The following is an 18152-nucleotide window of genomic DNA, read 5'->3' on the forward strand; positions in this document are numbered from 1 at the left end:
AATTGCACTTTTTAATGTTAACATTAAGGAATTCATGGTAAATCTTTTTAGGATTCTATGGACATGGTTATCTATCTATATATTTTTTAAAGTGATTATCCTTTAATAGAACATATTGAAATTTTGAGGGATGAAATAAGCAATGTCTTGGATTTGCTTTTTCTGCAAGGGGTGGGCATAGTACAGATGGAGACAGGGATCAGAGGAAATGGGATTAGCTGAAGCTGACGATGAGTATTCATTGCATGCTGTCTGCTTTGGTAAATGTTAAAAATTCACAATAAAAAATTGTAAAGAAGAAGAAAATAAAGCGGTATTATAGAAATTGAAGGTAAGAGTGGAGATTGTAGGTCAAAGACCAGCGAGGTGCTGGAAAGGATTATAGGTCATTTGGATGGAAATAATGAGTTTGGATAAATAATTACAGTGGGAGAGCTCATATTTCTCAGGTTTTCTATGCTAACCATTGAAATAGCCTATGATTTTTTTGCTGATTAACAGAATAATGTTATTTTTTAAAATGGTACTATTTCAAGGAAAAATAAAGACCATTATTATTCCTATGACTAAATTGTTTTTTTTAAATTTGTTTCTGATAAGTGTCTAAGGTGCTGAGAAATTTAAAGAACGAGATACTAAGAGACCAAATCGACATGTACTTTTTTCTTTCTATTAGGACTCACTGCATTCCTTGATGGCAACCCTAAGCGCCTCTAATCCTTTCTTTGTTCGCTGTGTCAAGCCAAACATGCAGAAGGTAAGAGAGGCCAGTTCTAGATTGAGACCCCGTCTTTGAGGACACTGCCTCCTAGGGTGGTTACTCACAGATTGGGTTTCTCCGAAGTCCTTTCATTATAGATGGTTGGAGATGGATGTGGCATTATTATAACCGAACGTGGCTGAATGGAAAGATTCCCTTTGTCTCCTGGGTCCATTCGTCTGCTTTTGAATGATGCCATTAAGCTTTAAAGAAGTCTAGTTGAAAAGGAAACACTGTAAAGCCTTGACTTTTTTGTGGGGTTTTTTTTTAAGCACTCGATGTGAAATTCTTGGGAAAGCTTCTATTTTAGAAGAAATCATTGGTGTATTTTCAGTGGTTGATTTTTCTGTTTGTTTGATTTTCTTTTGCTTTGTTGTTAAACGTGATGACGAGTCTGTATTCTGTGTTTTAAGGACGTTAAATTAGTTCTGTGGCCAGAACTGATTTGAAAATTCCTGAAAGGTTGCCATTATGAGTTTTCTTATCTAGGCCCCAAGATTTTACTTTGAATGCCATATCCTGATCAAAAATAATGTGAATTTTAAAAGGGAACGCTATTTTAACAAAGAAAATTTAAATTTAACATTAGATATGGATGAAGTTGCTCGGTCCAAGACTAAACTGGGCAACTTGCCTTAGAGTGTTGCTGAAAGTTTGAAATTATCTTCATTTGGCGAATATCAGCTCTTAGTAGCCCCCACTGAAGAGAGGTAAACCCCCAAAGGTAGTAACATCAAGGGCCCCTCATGTTGAAAAACAGGTGTCCTCCTCAGAAGGATTAAGGTAAGGAACCTGACCTGAACTGTGTCCTATGAGACTTGTGTTAGATTCTGATAATGTGGCTGAGGCTAGATCTTTATATGGTGGTTACCAGTTGCCTTTGACTTAGTATTTCAGTGATTCCTGATTTATGGTTTCAAGATGTTTATTTATAAGAATTACAGTTGAATTCTCTGTCTTCTCGGAAGGCAGAAGTGTATGTTCTCTTTATTGAGGAATAACCTGTCAGTTTGTTACCTTACTGGGTAGCACAATGGTGAGAATTGGTATGTATAAGGCATTAAGGTGGTCGAGACTGGTTTTACATAGAAGATCTGTGATGACTTAATTTAATATGCATCTATTCTGACAGTCTAAATAAATAGTAACTCATCTTCCCCGTTTTTACATTTACATTAAAGTTTTTAGGTGACCACAAAAAATGACACATAAGTAATACATAGCTTTTCACATTATGTAGGAAATGAACAGTTAAGACATAACGCATTAAAGTGTTTTAGGTGACCACAAAAAATGACACGTAAGCAATGAATAGCTTTTTTGACATTATGTAGGAAATGAACAGTTAAGACATAACCACATATCATTCCAGCTGGTTTATTCTTCACTTTATAACCCCAATGGGCAGTACTTACAAGACAGTATGAATGGGCTTGTCATTTGGGAGGGGAGCTGTTTAATACCTGTCAGCATTTCTTTTCTGATTTTATAACAGAGATGATAATCCTGTTTGTCATCCTTAAGCATGCATGGTTTTTTTCCAACTTAAGGTCTTGGAGCTTGGGATGGATTTACAGCTTTTGGCAAGCCATAGTTTAGTGCACGCTCTTTCTCTTCCTTAGCGGTGGCATCTCAGATTCAAAGAAACGGGGGACCTACTATCTCTGCATTGTTATAAGGATAGACATTCCTTTAAATTGTAATAGTTTTTGATTTTAAAAATGTATATTTTTGTGATAGCTTTTTAAATTAGGCCCTCTTGAATTGAAAATTGTTCCACAGCCAGAACAGTAAAAAAAAAAAAAAAAAAATTTACTCTCTTTTTGATGTTTATTTTTCCTTATTGGGATTTGATTGTGCCTAGTTGCTTTGGTTTTTGCATTTAAGAAAAAAAGATCCAGGTCAAACTCACAGTTCCATTTGTGTTCACTCACACCCGCTTTCTTCTCCTGACCCGGGGCGGACACAGGTTCCCAACACACCAAGAGACGGGCCGTAAAGACTTTGAAAAAAATGTCTTGGTAACAGTTTAAAGACACCCCGGCAGTAAAGGCATAGACACAAGAACCGACTTGTCTGAGGCCTGACATGAAGTTGTGATTTTTAAGTATAAAGATGCTAATTAGAATATGGAGATATTAAATTATGACTCGCTCAACCTTCATTTAGTTCCATTGAAAATTCGGGAGTGTTACTGGTTATTGTTACATGACATGTATGTAAACAGCCCTCATTTGGAGTTTTTTATGAATACTCTTTTGTCCAAAGATAGAAGCTTCTAGAAATTTCACAGGGAAAACGTTGCCTTCCTTTGCCCCAAGATGGGGCATGTGAATTTCCAGCATGGAGGGGTGCGGCCATCTCCCCTCCCCTCCCCTCCCCTCCCACCCTTCTCAAGTGAGTTTGTTCATCACCGGCCTGAGAGCATTTATTAAGATGCATGTGCATGAAGGTACTTTGTGTATCATTCTGGAATATGGATCATGGGTTTTGGCAGATCCTACAGTGTGTGTGTGTGTGTGTGTGTGTGTGTGTGTGCTTCAATTGTCTGTGGCCTTAGAAAAAGCGAAGTAGCTGCTTTGTGCTCTCAGGAGCACGTCCCGTCCAGCATATCCAAGACTCCCTGGAGGCCTGGCCAGTATGAGCACACGCAGCCCTGGGCCCGGGCTGCCAGCACTGGCTGCCTCCCCTCCAGGCAGCAGCTCAGAGCAGGCGCTGGGGCCCCCAGCAACCGGAACTCCTTTGTGGGACTATGGCGGGGTTTTGTATTTTGCTGTGAAAAGCAGGTGCGTGCAGGGAGAGTGGAACAATTATGTCAGTTCAGTTACAGTCACAGGTGGACTTTTTTCTTTTTGCAAACAACTGGTAGCTAATACCGGGTGTGGTAGAACAAGCTCTTATCTGGCGTCCTTGGAAAGTCCTCCTGGTCCTGCTTTATAAAGTGAATTTTAAGAAGCACAGCTCTTGACCCAGTGCTCTGTCCTCGGCAGCCCTGAAGGATATTCTCCTCCACGGGACTCAGAATTTCCAGGTTGCCAAGAGCAGACTTCCCTATTGAACGACTTTTAGATGGTGGTGTGGCCAGTTAGCACTTTTCCCTTGTATTTGCTTAGGCAAGAGTAGTTTCTGGCCGGAAGTGTCCACACCAAGCCCAGGAGATGCCCGTAAGCAAGGAAACCTGCTTTGCCTCCTCAGAATTTCCCCCCAGGGGTAACCCAGGGCCTGTTGCTTTTTTAGCCCCACGTGACAATATCCTGAACCATCCTGTCAGGTCTTCTTCCCAAAGGCAGGCCTGTGGTCACGGGGGAGCTCTGGGCGGGAGACAGGCCACCGTGGATAAATTATGACTCGCGCACCCCCCTCCCCCCATGCGTGGTATTTTAGCAAATGAGTTCCAGTAAGAAAAGTCTGTCATTAACATTCCTCCGAAAAACCCTGAGGAGGTGCAGGACAGAATTAAAGAAGGGAACAGACCGATACACATCAGGAAACCTTCCCAGGTGTGAGAACTGGCTGTCTCCGCCCCCCCTCCCGCCCCCCCGCAGTGCACCCAGCTGGGCAGCTGTCACCTGGAGCTGGACTGGCAGCCTCACTCCCAGTGCTGTGGGGAGCAAGCGGGTGCTAGAGGGGGACCGTGCTTGATTTCAGCAGCATTGTCTCTATTTTTTTGGCCCCACATGACAATATCCTGAATGCTTGTATATTTAAACAGACAGGACACTGTCTGCAGGGAATGAGGAACTTCTGAGGTTGGAGGAGCCAAGGAACCTGGAACTCGGGAATTTATAACATTAGACAAGACACAGTCACATTGGTACCTAAAGATGTAACTCATAAGAAGAAGGGGAGTCCTGAGGGAGGCTGGAGACCAGGTCCAGAGGAGGGAACCCGTGGGGTCTGTGAGGTAGCCTGCAGTCATATTGCTGGAAAAAGGATGTCCAGCAGAGAAGAGAGTGAAGCTGGAGACATAATGGCTCTTGCCATTTTTTTAATCCTCACACAAGGCTATATTTATTGTTTGTTTTTTTAGAGAGAGAGGAAAGGAAGAAGGGAGGGAGGGAAACATCGATCATACGCACCCAGACCAGGGATCAAACTCGCAACCTAGGTATGTTCCCTGTCTAGGATTTGAACCTGCAACCCTTTGGTGTACGGGCCGATGCTCCAACCAATGGGCCACCCAGCCAAGGCTGGCCCTTGTGAAAGCTGTCTCTCTGAGACATGCGGCTGCCAAGGGTCTCACGCAGTCTTTGAGGAAAGTCAGAGCATGCCGGTGTCCTGGACTGTAATGAACCCGATGGCCTGCATCCCTACGTTCCACTGTTGACCTCAGACGAGGTCCCTCGTTTGGGCAGCACCCTAGACAGCCCGCGGCCACACACCAAGTGACTGCGATGAGCATGCATTGTGGAAACATGAGCCTTTTGCTTCCAGAGACATAAAGATTTGAAGACCGAATCAATGAATCGATCACACTTAATCCTCAGGAGTCATATTTGTGTGGTTCAGGTGCTGCCTGCCATGTTTGTCTAGGCCTTCTTTTTCTTTTTTGCCTTGAACAAAGACCAAACATTCCTGTGAAAAGTTCTCATGATCATATGGTGTATGAACTACCTTGAATTTTATATATATCTTTTTTATTGATTTCAGAGAGGCAGGGAGGGGGAGGAAGGGAGAGAGAGAGAGAGAGAGAAGAGAAAACATCAATGATGAGAGAGAATCCTGCATGCCCCATACTGGGGATTGAGTCCACAACCCTGGCATAAGGCCTGATTAAGGTTGATGCTCAACCACTGAGCCATGCCGGCCAGGCTACCTTGAACTTTTGTCTGATTTTTATTCTTCCTCTGTCATTTTTTTTCTCATTTTATCTTTCATGAACCTTACTGAACTTCATCCCAGCAGCCCTTAACATTTCATTTTAGGCTTTGGGCACTCTACCCTAGTCCTGTTTTCTGAGGACAGTATTCCACAGATAGAGAAGACAGTGACCAGCACAGCTTTGCAGAGCCTGCCTTGTGCATATTTGCCCCCTGCCGCCTGGCTCCGTGTCCAGGATGTCCTGTGTGCTCAGTATATGTTGGATCCAGTTGCTCATAAAAGGGCCCTGGAGAGATGCTCATGGTATGTGAGTGCTTAACGTTGCCAGAGGTAAACTCTTAGGTGCTGTCTTTAATCCTTATTGCCACAGGTTCCATTCCAGTTATTTATTTTTGGCACATTTTTCACTTCTGGATTATCTTTGATTTGTGTACTTGGAAATTACTCTAGGGACTTGCCTATAGGACATTTCGATAGGTCATTATCTTTCTATTTTAATGCGTTCCTTCTCTCTGTCTACCTCTCATGGGGTGGTTGACCCCTCCTCAGGGGTCCCCCTAGGGTTCAAAGCCCTTTTTTAACAACCAATCACAGCATGGGAGGCTCACGCACAAACACGTCTTCAAGCTGGGGCTGGTGCTTCAAAGTCAGATACTCAGATATCCAACTGGGGTCGCCCAGGGCCTTCGTTACCTGCCAATTGGGCAAGAAGGCCTGGAGTGTGTTGTTATCAGATAACAAGGGTTTAAACTGAAAGATTAAGCATTGGATTTTTGCCTTTTGATTGAACTTTCTGGGGTTGTAATCAGTCAGTTCAAGCGTGAGCTGTAACCATATTTTATTGAATATGACTCCCATGATGATAAAATGCACCGTTATCTATAAGCCACTGTGGAAGCAGGAGCTCTGCCTATGATACCCCAGTGGGAGGCTGCACTCAGCTCTCGGCTGTTGCGTTGCAGAAAACATAGAAGGGGGTTCGGGAAGGGGGGGCTCTTTTGGTCTGAATAACTACATTAAGAGGAGACAGATGGATAAGAGAAAGTCAAATTTAATCTTGTCCACACAGGAACCCCCTATACATGAGGGAATCAGAGACCCCACATAAGATAGACATCCCGAACTAGGGATGCGGTAAGGCGCCTTGAGGGCTCAAAGGTCATTTCAGGCAGACCTTTTGTAAACAGAAGTTTGCCAGTGCCCTGTAGATAGGTCAAAAGTTATCTCTTATAATCTCTTAAGGGCAGATCCTCTCATTCAAGTTCTTCTAGGTGAGGAGAAGTTTCTCTTGAGCCTAAAGCTACATTTGCCTTTAGCTCAAAGTAACCTGCATACCACCGAGGCACATGGGGTGGGGTGGAGGTGGGGGTGGTGGTGGCTGCTTCTGGAACACTCCCCACCCCAGGTCACTTCTCCTCCACAAATATTTGCTTCTCTAATATCGCAGTTACACCTTGCCACTCTGTTTCCAAGCCTTTCTGCAAATGAACAAAACTATCCAGTTTCACGAATGAAACTGTAGTGTAATATTTTGATGACATTTAAAGGACAGCTGGATTCAGTTGGAGGAGTGTACCCAGAACTTGCTAAGGTAGAATGAAAAGCTGTGATGAGATTCACACGCAGCCATGCATTGAATTGCATCAGGATGGCTATTGGGATGTCAGCGAGTCATAGACATATCCCAGTTTCAAGCAGTCATGATGGCAACATGATTTGCATTAAGAATTGACAGGTCCTGGCCGTTGTGGCTCAGTTGGTTGGGCGTTGTCCTGTGCACGGAAAGGTTGCCTGTCCGATTCCTGGTCACATGACTGGGTTTCGGTCTCCGTCCCCAGTGGAGGGCATGTAGGAGGCGGCCGATTGATGTTTCTATCTCTCTATCCCTCTCCCTTCCTTTCTCTAAAAGTCAATAAAATATAGATATTTTTAAAAGGATTAATGACACATTGTCTATTTATCACCTTTATATATGACAGAGAAGGATCATCTTTCTAAATAACCTTTGGGGATGGAGGATTTACTCTCTCCTCACACTTATTGTTTATGGGAAAGGTCTTCCTGGTACTGAAAGAGAAATCTGTACTCCTGGATCTTCTAGTCACTGATTTTCATCTGGTCATTGAAGATCAAAGTGAAATGTCAGCTACATATTCATTCCTAAGAGTGTGTCATTTTTTTTCCATTTTTAAATATATTTTGTATTATTGATAGTATTACAGATATCTCCCATTTTCCCTCCCTTCCCCCCTCTGCCTATCCCCTCCCCTGCTCCTCAGGTCTTCCCTACCTTATTGCCTGTGTCCATGGGCTCTGCATATAAGTTCTTTGGTTTATCTCTTCTTGTTCCCCAACCCCCCATTGAAGTATGTCAGCCTGATCCATGCCTTCCCTGCTTCTGGTCTTATTTTGTTGGTCAATTCATTTTGTTCATTAGATTCCACAAATAATGTGTCAAAATATTTTTAAACCCTTAATAAATATACATTTCCCTGCTCTACTAAGCACCCTCCTAGGCAAAATGTTATCTCAGAATTTTTGTCCAGACATCAGCACATAATGGTCCAACACCTCAAGGCTCCTGGGGCACCTGGGTTTGTAGGGCTTTGCTTGTCTTATTGCTGACTGTACGCGTCTCAGTCAGTTCCTTCCTCTGTGACTTTTCCCACTGCCCCCCAGCCCTCTCCCTTCATGCACTTGCAGGGTTACCTGGAGAGCCTTGGTATCTAGGTCATTTGTGCTCCCTGCCGAGGACATAGGTGGCTCTGCTCCGTTCCCAGTGAGACAGGGCATGAGGTGTCCTGGTCGTGGGCTAGGGTGCACCACAGTCCTGTGAGTGTGGGAGGCCACTGCAGAAGCACAGGTGCAGAGCCTACGGAGCAGTGGGGCGAACTAGAAGTAGATCAAAGGTGTGCGCCTGGGTTTCTGTCCAGCCTCTTGTCACTAAGCAGCTGGGGGCCCTGGGGACTGTTTCCATGTCTCTCCAGTGTGTGTAAGGACAGTGCCTGCCTAGAGGAGCAGGTGGAGGTGTTAAACCATGTAATGTGGACATGCAACCAACTGCATTTGACTGTGTGAAATACTTCACACTTGAGTTATGTGTTTGAATGTGGACAAATGCTCAATGGTTTTATCCCTCACTGCATCCTCCCAGGTTAACCTCCCAATTCTAGCCAAATCATGGAAAATCTTTCTAAGACCTTTTCCTTTTCGGGTTTGGTTTTAACTCATGTATCTTTGGTAGATTGTTGTAATTATCTTTAAAAGAAACAGATTCCTTTAATCCTTGACACTGTTATGGGATAAACATTTTTATTTCAAGTTTTTTAAAGTAATAGACTATTTTTAGAAATTTTTAAATGTACAGAAAATTTGAGAATATAGTTGCATTCTTATATCAATCACACTCCCCTCCAACACACACACACACACACACACACACACACACACACACACACACACAGTTTCTCCTGTGATTAACATCTCAAATGAGGGTGGCGCATTTGTTATCATTAGTGGACCAGACTGAATCACAGAGTTCGCTGTGTCGAATGGGTCTTCGATCTTTGACAAATGGCTACCATCACGATGTGTCCAAATGCCCAGTGTTTCATACCCTATTCACAATAAGATGAACTCTTTTAAAGTAATATTTTTAGAATAGTAGGATAGTTTGTGATTGGCCAGAGGTGAAGCATTGAGAATGAAGTTTTATCGCACCTGATAAAATGGGAATGGTATGTTTTATGTACTTAGCAGAGACTAAATGAAAAAATGGGGAGGGCAAAAGACAGGGAGCTGGGATTGTCTTAGAACTGAATGGATTATCAGCCCCTGCGCCTCCTCCCTACATTCGGTTAGCCTGACAGCCATTCGAGATGGTTCCATTTCCGCTGCCTCCTTGCTGAAATATGCCCCCTTGGCATTCGGTAGCCTCCACAATTCCTCCTGTCTTTCTGACGGCCACTCATGCTGCCTGTCCTCCTGTAACTGGAGCATCTTCGACTTTTGAGAACATCATGTACCGAGGAGAGGACCTGTGAAAAGGGAGCTTTGCTTTTTCAGGAAATTTCAGTAAAGGAAGCATTAAGGCTACCATTCTTCTCCCTCAAGAAAACAATGCCACTAAACCCCTCGGTGGTCACTCGAATCCTGTTTACCGAGTTGCCATAGCAACTATTCAGTAGCGCTATGCAAAGACCAGGATAAATAGCGGTCAGTGAAGCTCCGCGAAGGGGAAGAGTGTTGTTCTCAGGGTAGACTTTCTGAGGTCACAATCTACTTGATTTGGTCCTGGAGCATTTTTTCAAAAAAAAAAGAAAGAATAATTATTATTATTATTATCTTTTAAAATCAAGGTTCTTTGCGCATTGGCAGTGCATAGAAGGTGGTTGCTTTCCTCCCCCAGTCAACTACCCCGCCAGCCTCGCCAGGCTGGACTTCCTTTCAGTAGGAGAGTGAGGAATGAATTAAGCAAGCAGAGCCCAAGACACCACATAAAAGACCGGGAACACCGGCCAGCTGCAGAAAGCCCGTTTTTGTGTCTGTCGGCTCACAGGCTCCTGGTCCGGACTGCTAACGATGCGGCCATTTACGGGGGACAGACACTGAAGGGGGGACCAGAAACCCAAGGTAGGGGTTTTCCTCTTACTTGCACTGCTTAAAAGGTATGTGTACCTTTGCCATGAATGCGGTGGTGTAAAATTTTGCAGAGGACTTTTTTATAAAACCTCAGGGGAACAGGTTTTACCGTCTCTGTGAGCACTGTTTAGTTTCTAAACGTACGGGTAAGTGCTGATGTTGGTCACGTGTACTAATACGGGTGCTTTGCAAAAATTAAGGACATGACAGACTTACCAGATAAGGCGCTGATCATGCAACTTGCTTTTGGAGAAGGAATTCATCTCTTAGAAGGAAAAGTAATTTCTCATATTATTTTTGAATGGCAGTCGGCCAGAGGTGAAGCATTGAGAGTGAAGTTGTATTGCACCTGACAAAATGTAGATGGTATGTTTTCGCGGGGGGGGCGGGGGGGGTTGTGAGTGGTGGTTTCTTTTATTTCAAAATATTTCTCTTCAGAAGTTTATCCACTACAGTCGTGCAGCTTCTCCTTGCCTTGTGCTTTATATGGCTAAGAAATCTGCACACGGATAACCATCTCTTTGTAAATTGTCTTATAAACTGGTTTCTGCACAAGTACGGGAATGGGGGGAGTTCCCGGAGCTGAATGGTCATCTGGTGAATATTCTGTGCTTGTTTCACGAGTTCACACATGCCGGCATTTTGCAATCTGCCTGGAGAAACCTGATAAGGCAGGTTTTGTAGAGATTCCCTGATTCCCCAAAGTAAATGTCTCCAAAGAAAAGAACATAATAAAGAGAGACTGAAATGCTAATCTCTTCCTCTAGGGGACACATGAATGTGTTCAGCTGATTTCTATTCAGTTGCTAAAAGTGCCTTTTAAGAGAGTCACAGTTTTAAATGTGAAGAAGGTGGTCTTTCAGATTAAGTTGAGTTACATTTAAAAGAAACGAATAATAATGTGTCTGACGGCTACTTAGCTCCATCTGCTTCTACTGAGATAATTTGTAGTGCTAAGTGAAAACCAAATGTTAGATGGTTTTACTTTTACCATCAGTTTTCTAAAAGTTAATACTAATTAACCCGGCATAAAATGAATTACAGCGGGAGAGAAAGACTGAAAGTAGGTCCTGGGGAAGATTTTTGCCTCACCTATAGCATTTTCTCACCCTCATTTCTGTGTTTAAATATTGGGTCCCTGGTTCCATAATCCCATTGCTATTTGCAAGAGGGTTTGATCTGTGGATACACTCACTCTCTGATGAGTAATATTTCACTCTCTCCAGTGAGTGTCAGGGCGTGTTAAAGGGTATATTCAGGAAGACACCACCCAGTCTGCCCTGCTCGCTTCTCTCCCGGGCTGCTAGCTGATAAAACGGGGTAGACATTTTCTGCTGCACCCACTGTCCCTAGCCACGGCTCCTCACTGCGTCCCTGGGGCTGTGCATTTTACTTGATGAACTCTGGGTAGCACCCACATAGAATCCCAGCCCAAGCTCATCTGTCTATCTCGTGGTTGTTGATCTCCAGCGTAAGTGGCCCTGTGTTAGCATTTTCACGGTGGCCCCCAGGCCTCCTTAGTGGGTGATGTCTGTTAGTGACCTCAGGCTAAAACCCACCACTGCTCCCGCAGGAGGTTTGTGAAGGTCCAGTTTGAAAGCTGCGGTTCCCCTGTGACTCTGGAACAAAGGGGCTCTGCGCCTAAGCAACCTGGGGCCTCTCGGCCCGGGGAGAGCCCCGAGCACCTGCCCTCTCCTCTGCTTCTCCCAGCGCTGGCCTTTGACCCTGGGGGAGGGCCCTGCTCCTGCCTCAGTTGGGCTCTTTCTGATACTCAGATATGCTGCTGAAAAGGTAGTAACAAGAACAAGAACCACCACAAGACTTACTGGGTTTTGTGGCCACCCCTTCCCAATAAAAAGGCAATACTTATTGACTATGTAAATTAGGAAAACAGGCAAAATATCCCATAATTCCACCACCCAGAGACAATCCTATTTACATTATGTTGTATATATACTTTTTGTTTTCCTTTATACTTGGGTCATAGTCTACCTTAATTTTATAACTTACTTTAAAAAATATTACTACGTCTTAAAATATTCCCATGCTTTTTTTTCATGATTTTAGAATTCTAGTGGCTATACTTTCTGTCAAATTTCTATTGTTGGATTATTTCCATTATTTGTTTTAAGCAGTGTCGCTATATTATAAATATAGAAGTATCTGTGCACATTCAAGACTGTTTCCTTCAGGTAAAGTCTCGGAAGTCTATTTGCTAAATCAGCCTGCACATGATGGCTTTGATGTATACATACACACATGGCCAAACCGCCCTTCATTAAGGCAACAATACACAGGAAAACAATTTTTGCAACATTCATAACAGTGGATTTATAACCTTGATAAATACAGAGCCCTTACAAATCAATAAGGAAATGATACAGATTTTAGTAGGAAACGAGCAAAGCACATAAATGAGAAGTTTCCAAACGGTGAAATACAAATGGAAAATAGCTGGACAACGTCAATGTATAATCAAAGAAATGAAACTTAAAATAGTGAGATACCTTTGCCAGTGGGAAGGTTGAATGAGCTGTTGGTTTGTGTTGCTTTTTAACAACACTTCCCAGGGTCTGTAAATAGTTAAGAAACTACGATTATTGCACTCTGGAACTGGGGGTTTAAATTGTGGCAGCCTTTCTGATGGGCAGTCTCTGTCTTCTTGATTTAACTTTTTCTTGCCTCCCTGGGACCGTATTCCATCCGATTTTTCTCTCTTGTGCTGCCACAAGTTCCTTCTCCTTGCTCACACTCTCTTTGTACTAAGTACATCTAAATATTCTAATATAATATTTAACAAAGAAATTATATATCTGTAGAATAAAGGGAGGTGAGAGTGAATAGGGTTTTCCTTTGAACAGTCAGTTTTCACAACCAAACATTTCTACCTAGAGTCCCTGCCCACTCTCTTATTGCTAATGCTGTGCATCAAATCTTCCCGGCCTCTTGCTGAAAGCTCCCAGGTGCCTGTTCTCTGCCAGGCCCTCCTAATCCCCACCCCCGCCCCCAGGCCTGTGACTCTCGCAGTCACCGCCTCCTTCCTGGCACCTCTCTGCCGGAGCGCCTCCCCCTCCCCCCTCACTCCTGCTTGGCTCCCGGGATGGAGGCCTGGCCTCAGCTTCTGCCCGCACCTGTCCGGTTTCTAAAGGAATGCTCACTTCTCTCCTTCCACCCTCAGCCAACGTGAGTACCGTTCCACTGTGTTTTTTCCAGCCCAAAGCCCTCTTCCACGCTGTGGCCTCATAGTCTAGTTTAGTAACCTACTTTTTTTTTCTAGTTCCCTAAAGTTTCTAGTTCTGTGCTGGTCTATGTCACCTGGCCAGCAATTCATATTGAGATGTGTTCAAAATTCTATTTCACTTTCTTTCCGATTGGCCTCATTTTCTTATTTATTGGGTCACAGTAGAGTGTCTCCGCCTTGGCATTTTGGAAGGGACAGTTCTGTGCTGGGGGCACCTCCTGTGCATCCCAGGATGTGCAGCAGCAGCCCAGGCGCCGGTAACAGTCCCTCCCCCTGGTGTCTCCATGCCCCAGGGGACACAATTGCCCCTGATTAAAACTCACTCGGTTAAACAAGGTCTCAGTGTTTATTATTTTTCCCTCCTCTTTCTTTGCTCAGTAAAAATGGCATCTACATGCAACTCAATTTTTATTACAGTTCTTGCTAGGGCTTTTGGACCCTGTGTCTTACTATTGAATGTATGGTGAAAATAGAAAATTGAGTAGCATTTAACCTTTTCCAGATGTACTGAGTCATTAAGTTAAACATATATTATTATTATTCCCTTTCCTAGTAAGTGGTAGTAGAAATGTTTAATTGGGGCGATGGGGGCTGGGCGCCCTTAGCACCAGCATGCCCTGCAGGATTACGTAATTGCTCAGTGCTAGCCGCTTTCTCAAATGAATGGCTGTGCTGTCCTAGTTTCAGCCACTCTGAAAGGACGAACAGCTCATTACAGGGGGTGCCACATGCTTCATTGTCAGTGTTTGACTTAAAAGGGAATACTGTTTGCCTTTGGAATTATCGTGTGATAGACTCCGAATTTGCCTTCATGAAATGAAAGAAAAGTATCCCAGTTAAAAATATTGTTGCATCTCTCCACCCCCACACACTCGCAATTCTGTGTGTTTATCATGATGAAAACTTCACTAGCAGCAAATGTTTTAAATACTTTTTAGTGAAGCTTTTAAAAGTCTCTTTAATACATTTGGATAACTGGTTTGTAAGCTTTGGGCTAGGGAAAGGACAAGGGTTTGCATGTGAAATCTTTGTAGGCATACCTCGATCTTGTTTTCGGTGAGACCATTTAGGGTTATTACAATTACATAAGTAGAAAACCAAGACCAATTTTGCTGAGCCAATTAATAAATAAATCCCACAAGATAATTAGAGCTAAAGGTAAAACTTGTTTCATATGTTCCTTGTGGCTTGAGAAATGGCAGGAGGAAAATTGGCCCGGCCCCTCTCATTCTCTCCTTGGTGTGTTTGTGTTGGTATTAGCTCTGAAACACTGGCCTCTATCTATATGACTCACTGACTTTATTACATCAATGCCAGGGCTTCGACTATTCCGTTTGTGTCGGACCTCACAGCCGGAGCTCTTGGAGCCTCTTAATCAGAGGTACCTTGCAAAGGAGGGGAGTACGGTCTAGGCAGAGGTGGGAGGGCAGGTTGGACCAGGCCCGCGATGTCACTTGATTTGGAGTTCCTGGATTCTGGATACAGCCTGTTTGTCCTCAGGGCCAGCGGCGTGAAAGGTTTAAAAAACTCCAGCGGCAGGAAGTTTAAAAAACTGCAAAGCTTGACGTGACTGACCCTCTCTCGGACCGGCCCCCCTGCACCCGAGAACAGGCACTGCTGCTCAGGGGTCCCCCTGTGTGGGCTGTGCCAAGGCAGGCCCTGGTTGACACAGGCTTGGGGCCCTGCCAGTGTCCATAGTTCAGGCCTTTCCCTTCTCATGCTCTTTTAACAGAGTGACTGCAGGACAATTGCCGCTTGTTCGCCATTACTCACCTGGCCTGCCCACAGCTCATGCACTCTCCTTGTTACAACATGTCGATCTAAAGGTTTTAAATCGCTGAGAAGGCAGCTTGGGAATAGTGGCAGGGCCTTGAGCAACCGGCCGGGTGCCCAAGCTTTTTTGTTCTTGGTTCTGGTTGTGTTGTTAGCATGCCTAAGGCACAGGCTTCAGGGTGCAGCCTCGAGGGGCACGGATGTGCGGGTGTAAATGAATAAACCCTCTAGACCGGTGGTTCTCAACCTTCCTAATGCCGCGACCCTTTAATACAGTTCCTCATATTGTGGTGACCCCCAACCATAAAATTATTTTTGTTGCTACTTCATAACTGTAATTTTGCTACTGTTATGAATCGTCATGTAAATATCTGATATGCAGGATGTATTTTCAGTGTTACAAATTGAACATATTAAAGCATAGTGATTAATCACAAAAACAATATGTAATTATATATGTGTTTTCCAATGGTCTTAGGTGACCCTTGTGAAAGGTTCGTTGGACCCCCAAAGGGGTTGCGACCCACAGGTTGAGAACCGCTGCTCTAGACCCTCTGACGTGCAATATTAACTGTATTGAGGGGTGCGTGCAAAAATGGACAAGGGAGCGAAGAGAAGAACTGATCATGTCTGAATTTTTTCTGTTTCTGTTCATATATTGCTGTCTGGCCTTCGATCATTGATGAGGGGAACTCGGAGACAGACTGAGGAGGGGTTTCTGGTCCCCTAGTTTTATTGCCTGAATCACAGAATTAATTAATTAGTTAATTAATTAATCAATTTTTATTTTGAATCACAGAATTTAAGCTCTAATTTAATATTCACACCCACACCCACCCCCGACCCCAGCGCAGTGACACTGTAGCAATCACTGAACTTGGGCCTGTTTTTCTACGTATTCCAGGGCATAAAGCTTTCATAATTCTCAGAGAACAAGTCGATTCTGTGAATGCTTGCTGGGGAAGAAAGCAGCCCGTCGTCCTTCAGGCAGTGTGTGTGGTTGATGGGATGACTCTACAGGTTGTTCTCTACACGGTTCAGGATTGAAATGACTGATGAGGGTGTAGACATGGGAGGCCCTGTCTCATGGGACTGGGTGAAGTTTTATAGGAAATGCCGTACCACTGCCTTTCACCCGCCACCAGTCTGTCATCTAAGAACCCCATTTCCTCCTCGATGGAGTAAGGGCAGATCACCCATGTTTAGGGTGGCTACAAGGGATTAAACTGATCATGTCTGGATCCTCGTTCAGGCTCTGGCTCACAGTGGCCACTGATGGTCATGGTGGCTAATACATAATAATGATTATACTTGTCAGTATGGAGAGAGGCAAGGGATGTGTCATGGCAGAGACCACTGATGCTAACTGTTGTGTGGCTGTCCCAGCCTAAAGGTGTTCATTTCCTCCTGGGACTCGTCACTTAACTTATTCCCCACTGACTGAACTCAGCACCTCACCCTCCACTAGGGTTTATGAGGGACATACATTCATTTGGGGGTTGGTGTAGAGAAAGGTAAATTCACGGGGAAAGGATGATCAGAACCCTGGGACTATCTTCACACCGAGAATGGGGACTTTGGTTTGGTAAAGTCGCTTGGATCACTGAAGATGTGGGTGAAATACGTTATTCTAAGGGCGGGTGAGGAGAAAGTTTTATTGTTGCATGTGTGTTTCCTGTCTGTCTTGGATCTAGGAGCACGTTTGCTCTCTCTCATTTTTTAATTTGTACCATTTTGCTGAGTCGCTGAAGTAGTCTTCAACTTGAAACTCTTTCTGGCATACTATGGCCCAGGCCCAGTGTCCTGAAGAAGAGTGCCGGGTTGCAGATGAGCGAGCACTTCACTCTGAGGGACAGTTCCAGTCGCTCACTGGGAACCCTGGCCCTGATCTGTGATGCTGACTGAGAGTGCAGCCCAAGCCAGGCCCTGGGGTGGGAATACCCTGGCCTCTGAGCATCGCCTGACCTCCTGTTTCCTAGCAACTCCCAGCTGCTCAGTGGAATATGTGGCGGTGTTCCTCATTTCTACGTAACAGATATTGGCTGCGTCTAAGGCTGGCTAATTTCCCTTTAGGCCTTGCCAACGTCCACTTTAATATACGAATAAGCAAGAGAAAGGAGTCCGAGGAAGCTGGATGGACCCACACCCCCTCCCCACCAGGCCTTCCTTTTCCTTCTGGAAAGTAGAGTCCACCAAGGACTTGCCCATACATTTCCAGTTTTCTCAGGACAGATGAGTTCAGCAGGTTCCAAGTAAGATTCTCCATTTGACTTTTTTTTCCTGATAGCCCAACCTATATTCATGAATATTTATAAATCAGCTACATCCATTCTCAAAGAGGTAGCTCTTTCCTTGGCTTTATTTATGTTTTACTTTTGTTGTTGTTAATCCTCATCCTAAGGATATTTTTCTATTGTTTTTTTTAAAGAGAGACTGGAAGGGAGGGGGAAGACACAGAGAGAGACACATCAATTGGTTGCCTCTCACCAGCACCCCAACCAGGGCCGGGGATTGAGACTGCAACTGAGGTATGTGCTCTTGAACAGAATCGAACCTGGGACCCTTCGGTCCTCAGGCCGATGCTCTATCCAGGGGCCCTCAAACTTTTTAAACAGGGAGCCAGTTCACTGTCCCTCAGACCGTTGGAGGGTCAGACTATAGTTTTAAAAAAAACTATGAACAAATTCCTATGCACACTGCACATATCTTTTTTTGAAGTAAAAAAACAAATGTTTTCGGCGGGCCGTTTGAGGACCTCTGCTCTATCCACTGAGCAAAACTGGCTGGGGCCTTGGCTTTACTTTTTTAAGCAACTGGAGTGGTCACGTCATCGCAGTGCCTTCCTGTGTACAGGTGCTGATGGGATGGGGTCATTTCTCAGGCCCCTTCCAGCTCTCAACTCATATGAATCCGATG

General features: G+C 44.3%; 1 protein-coding gene across 1 annotated transcript in view; it reads left to right on the forward strand.

Annotated features, from left to right (window-relative positions):
• The window catches only part of MYO10 (myosin X), a 210158-nt gene that overhangs the window by 139621 nt on the left and 52385 nt on the right, over positions 1-18152 (forward strand). Inside the window, 1 exon segment of the mRNA XM_006769445.2 lies at positions 677-757. Coding sequence (XP_006769508.1) covers positions 677-757 — 81 coding nt within the window.

The sequence above is a fragment of the Myotis davidii genome, unplaced genomic scaffold, assembly GCF_000327345.1.
Source record: "Myotis davidii unplaced genomic scaffold, ASM32734v1 scaffold143, whole genome shotgun sequence".
Classification (NCBI taxonomy): Eukaryota; Metazoa; Chordata; class Mammalia; order Chiroptera; family Vespertilionidae; genus Myotis; species Myotis davidii.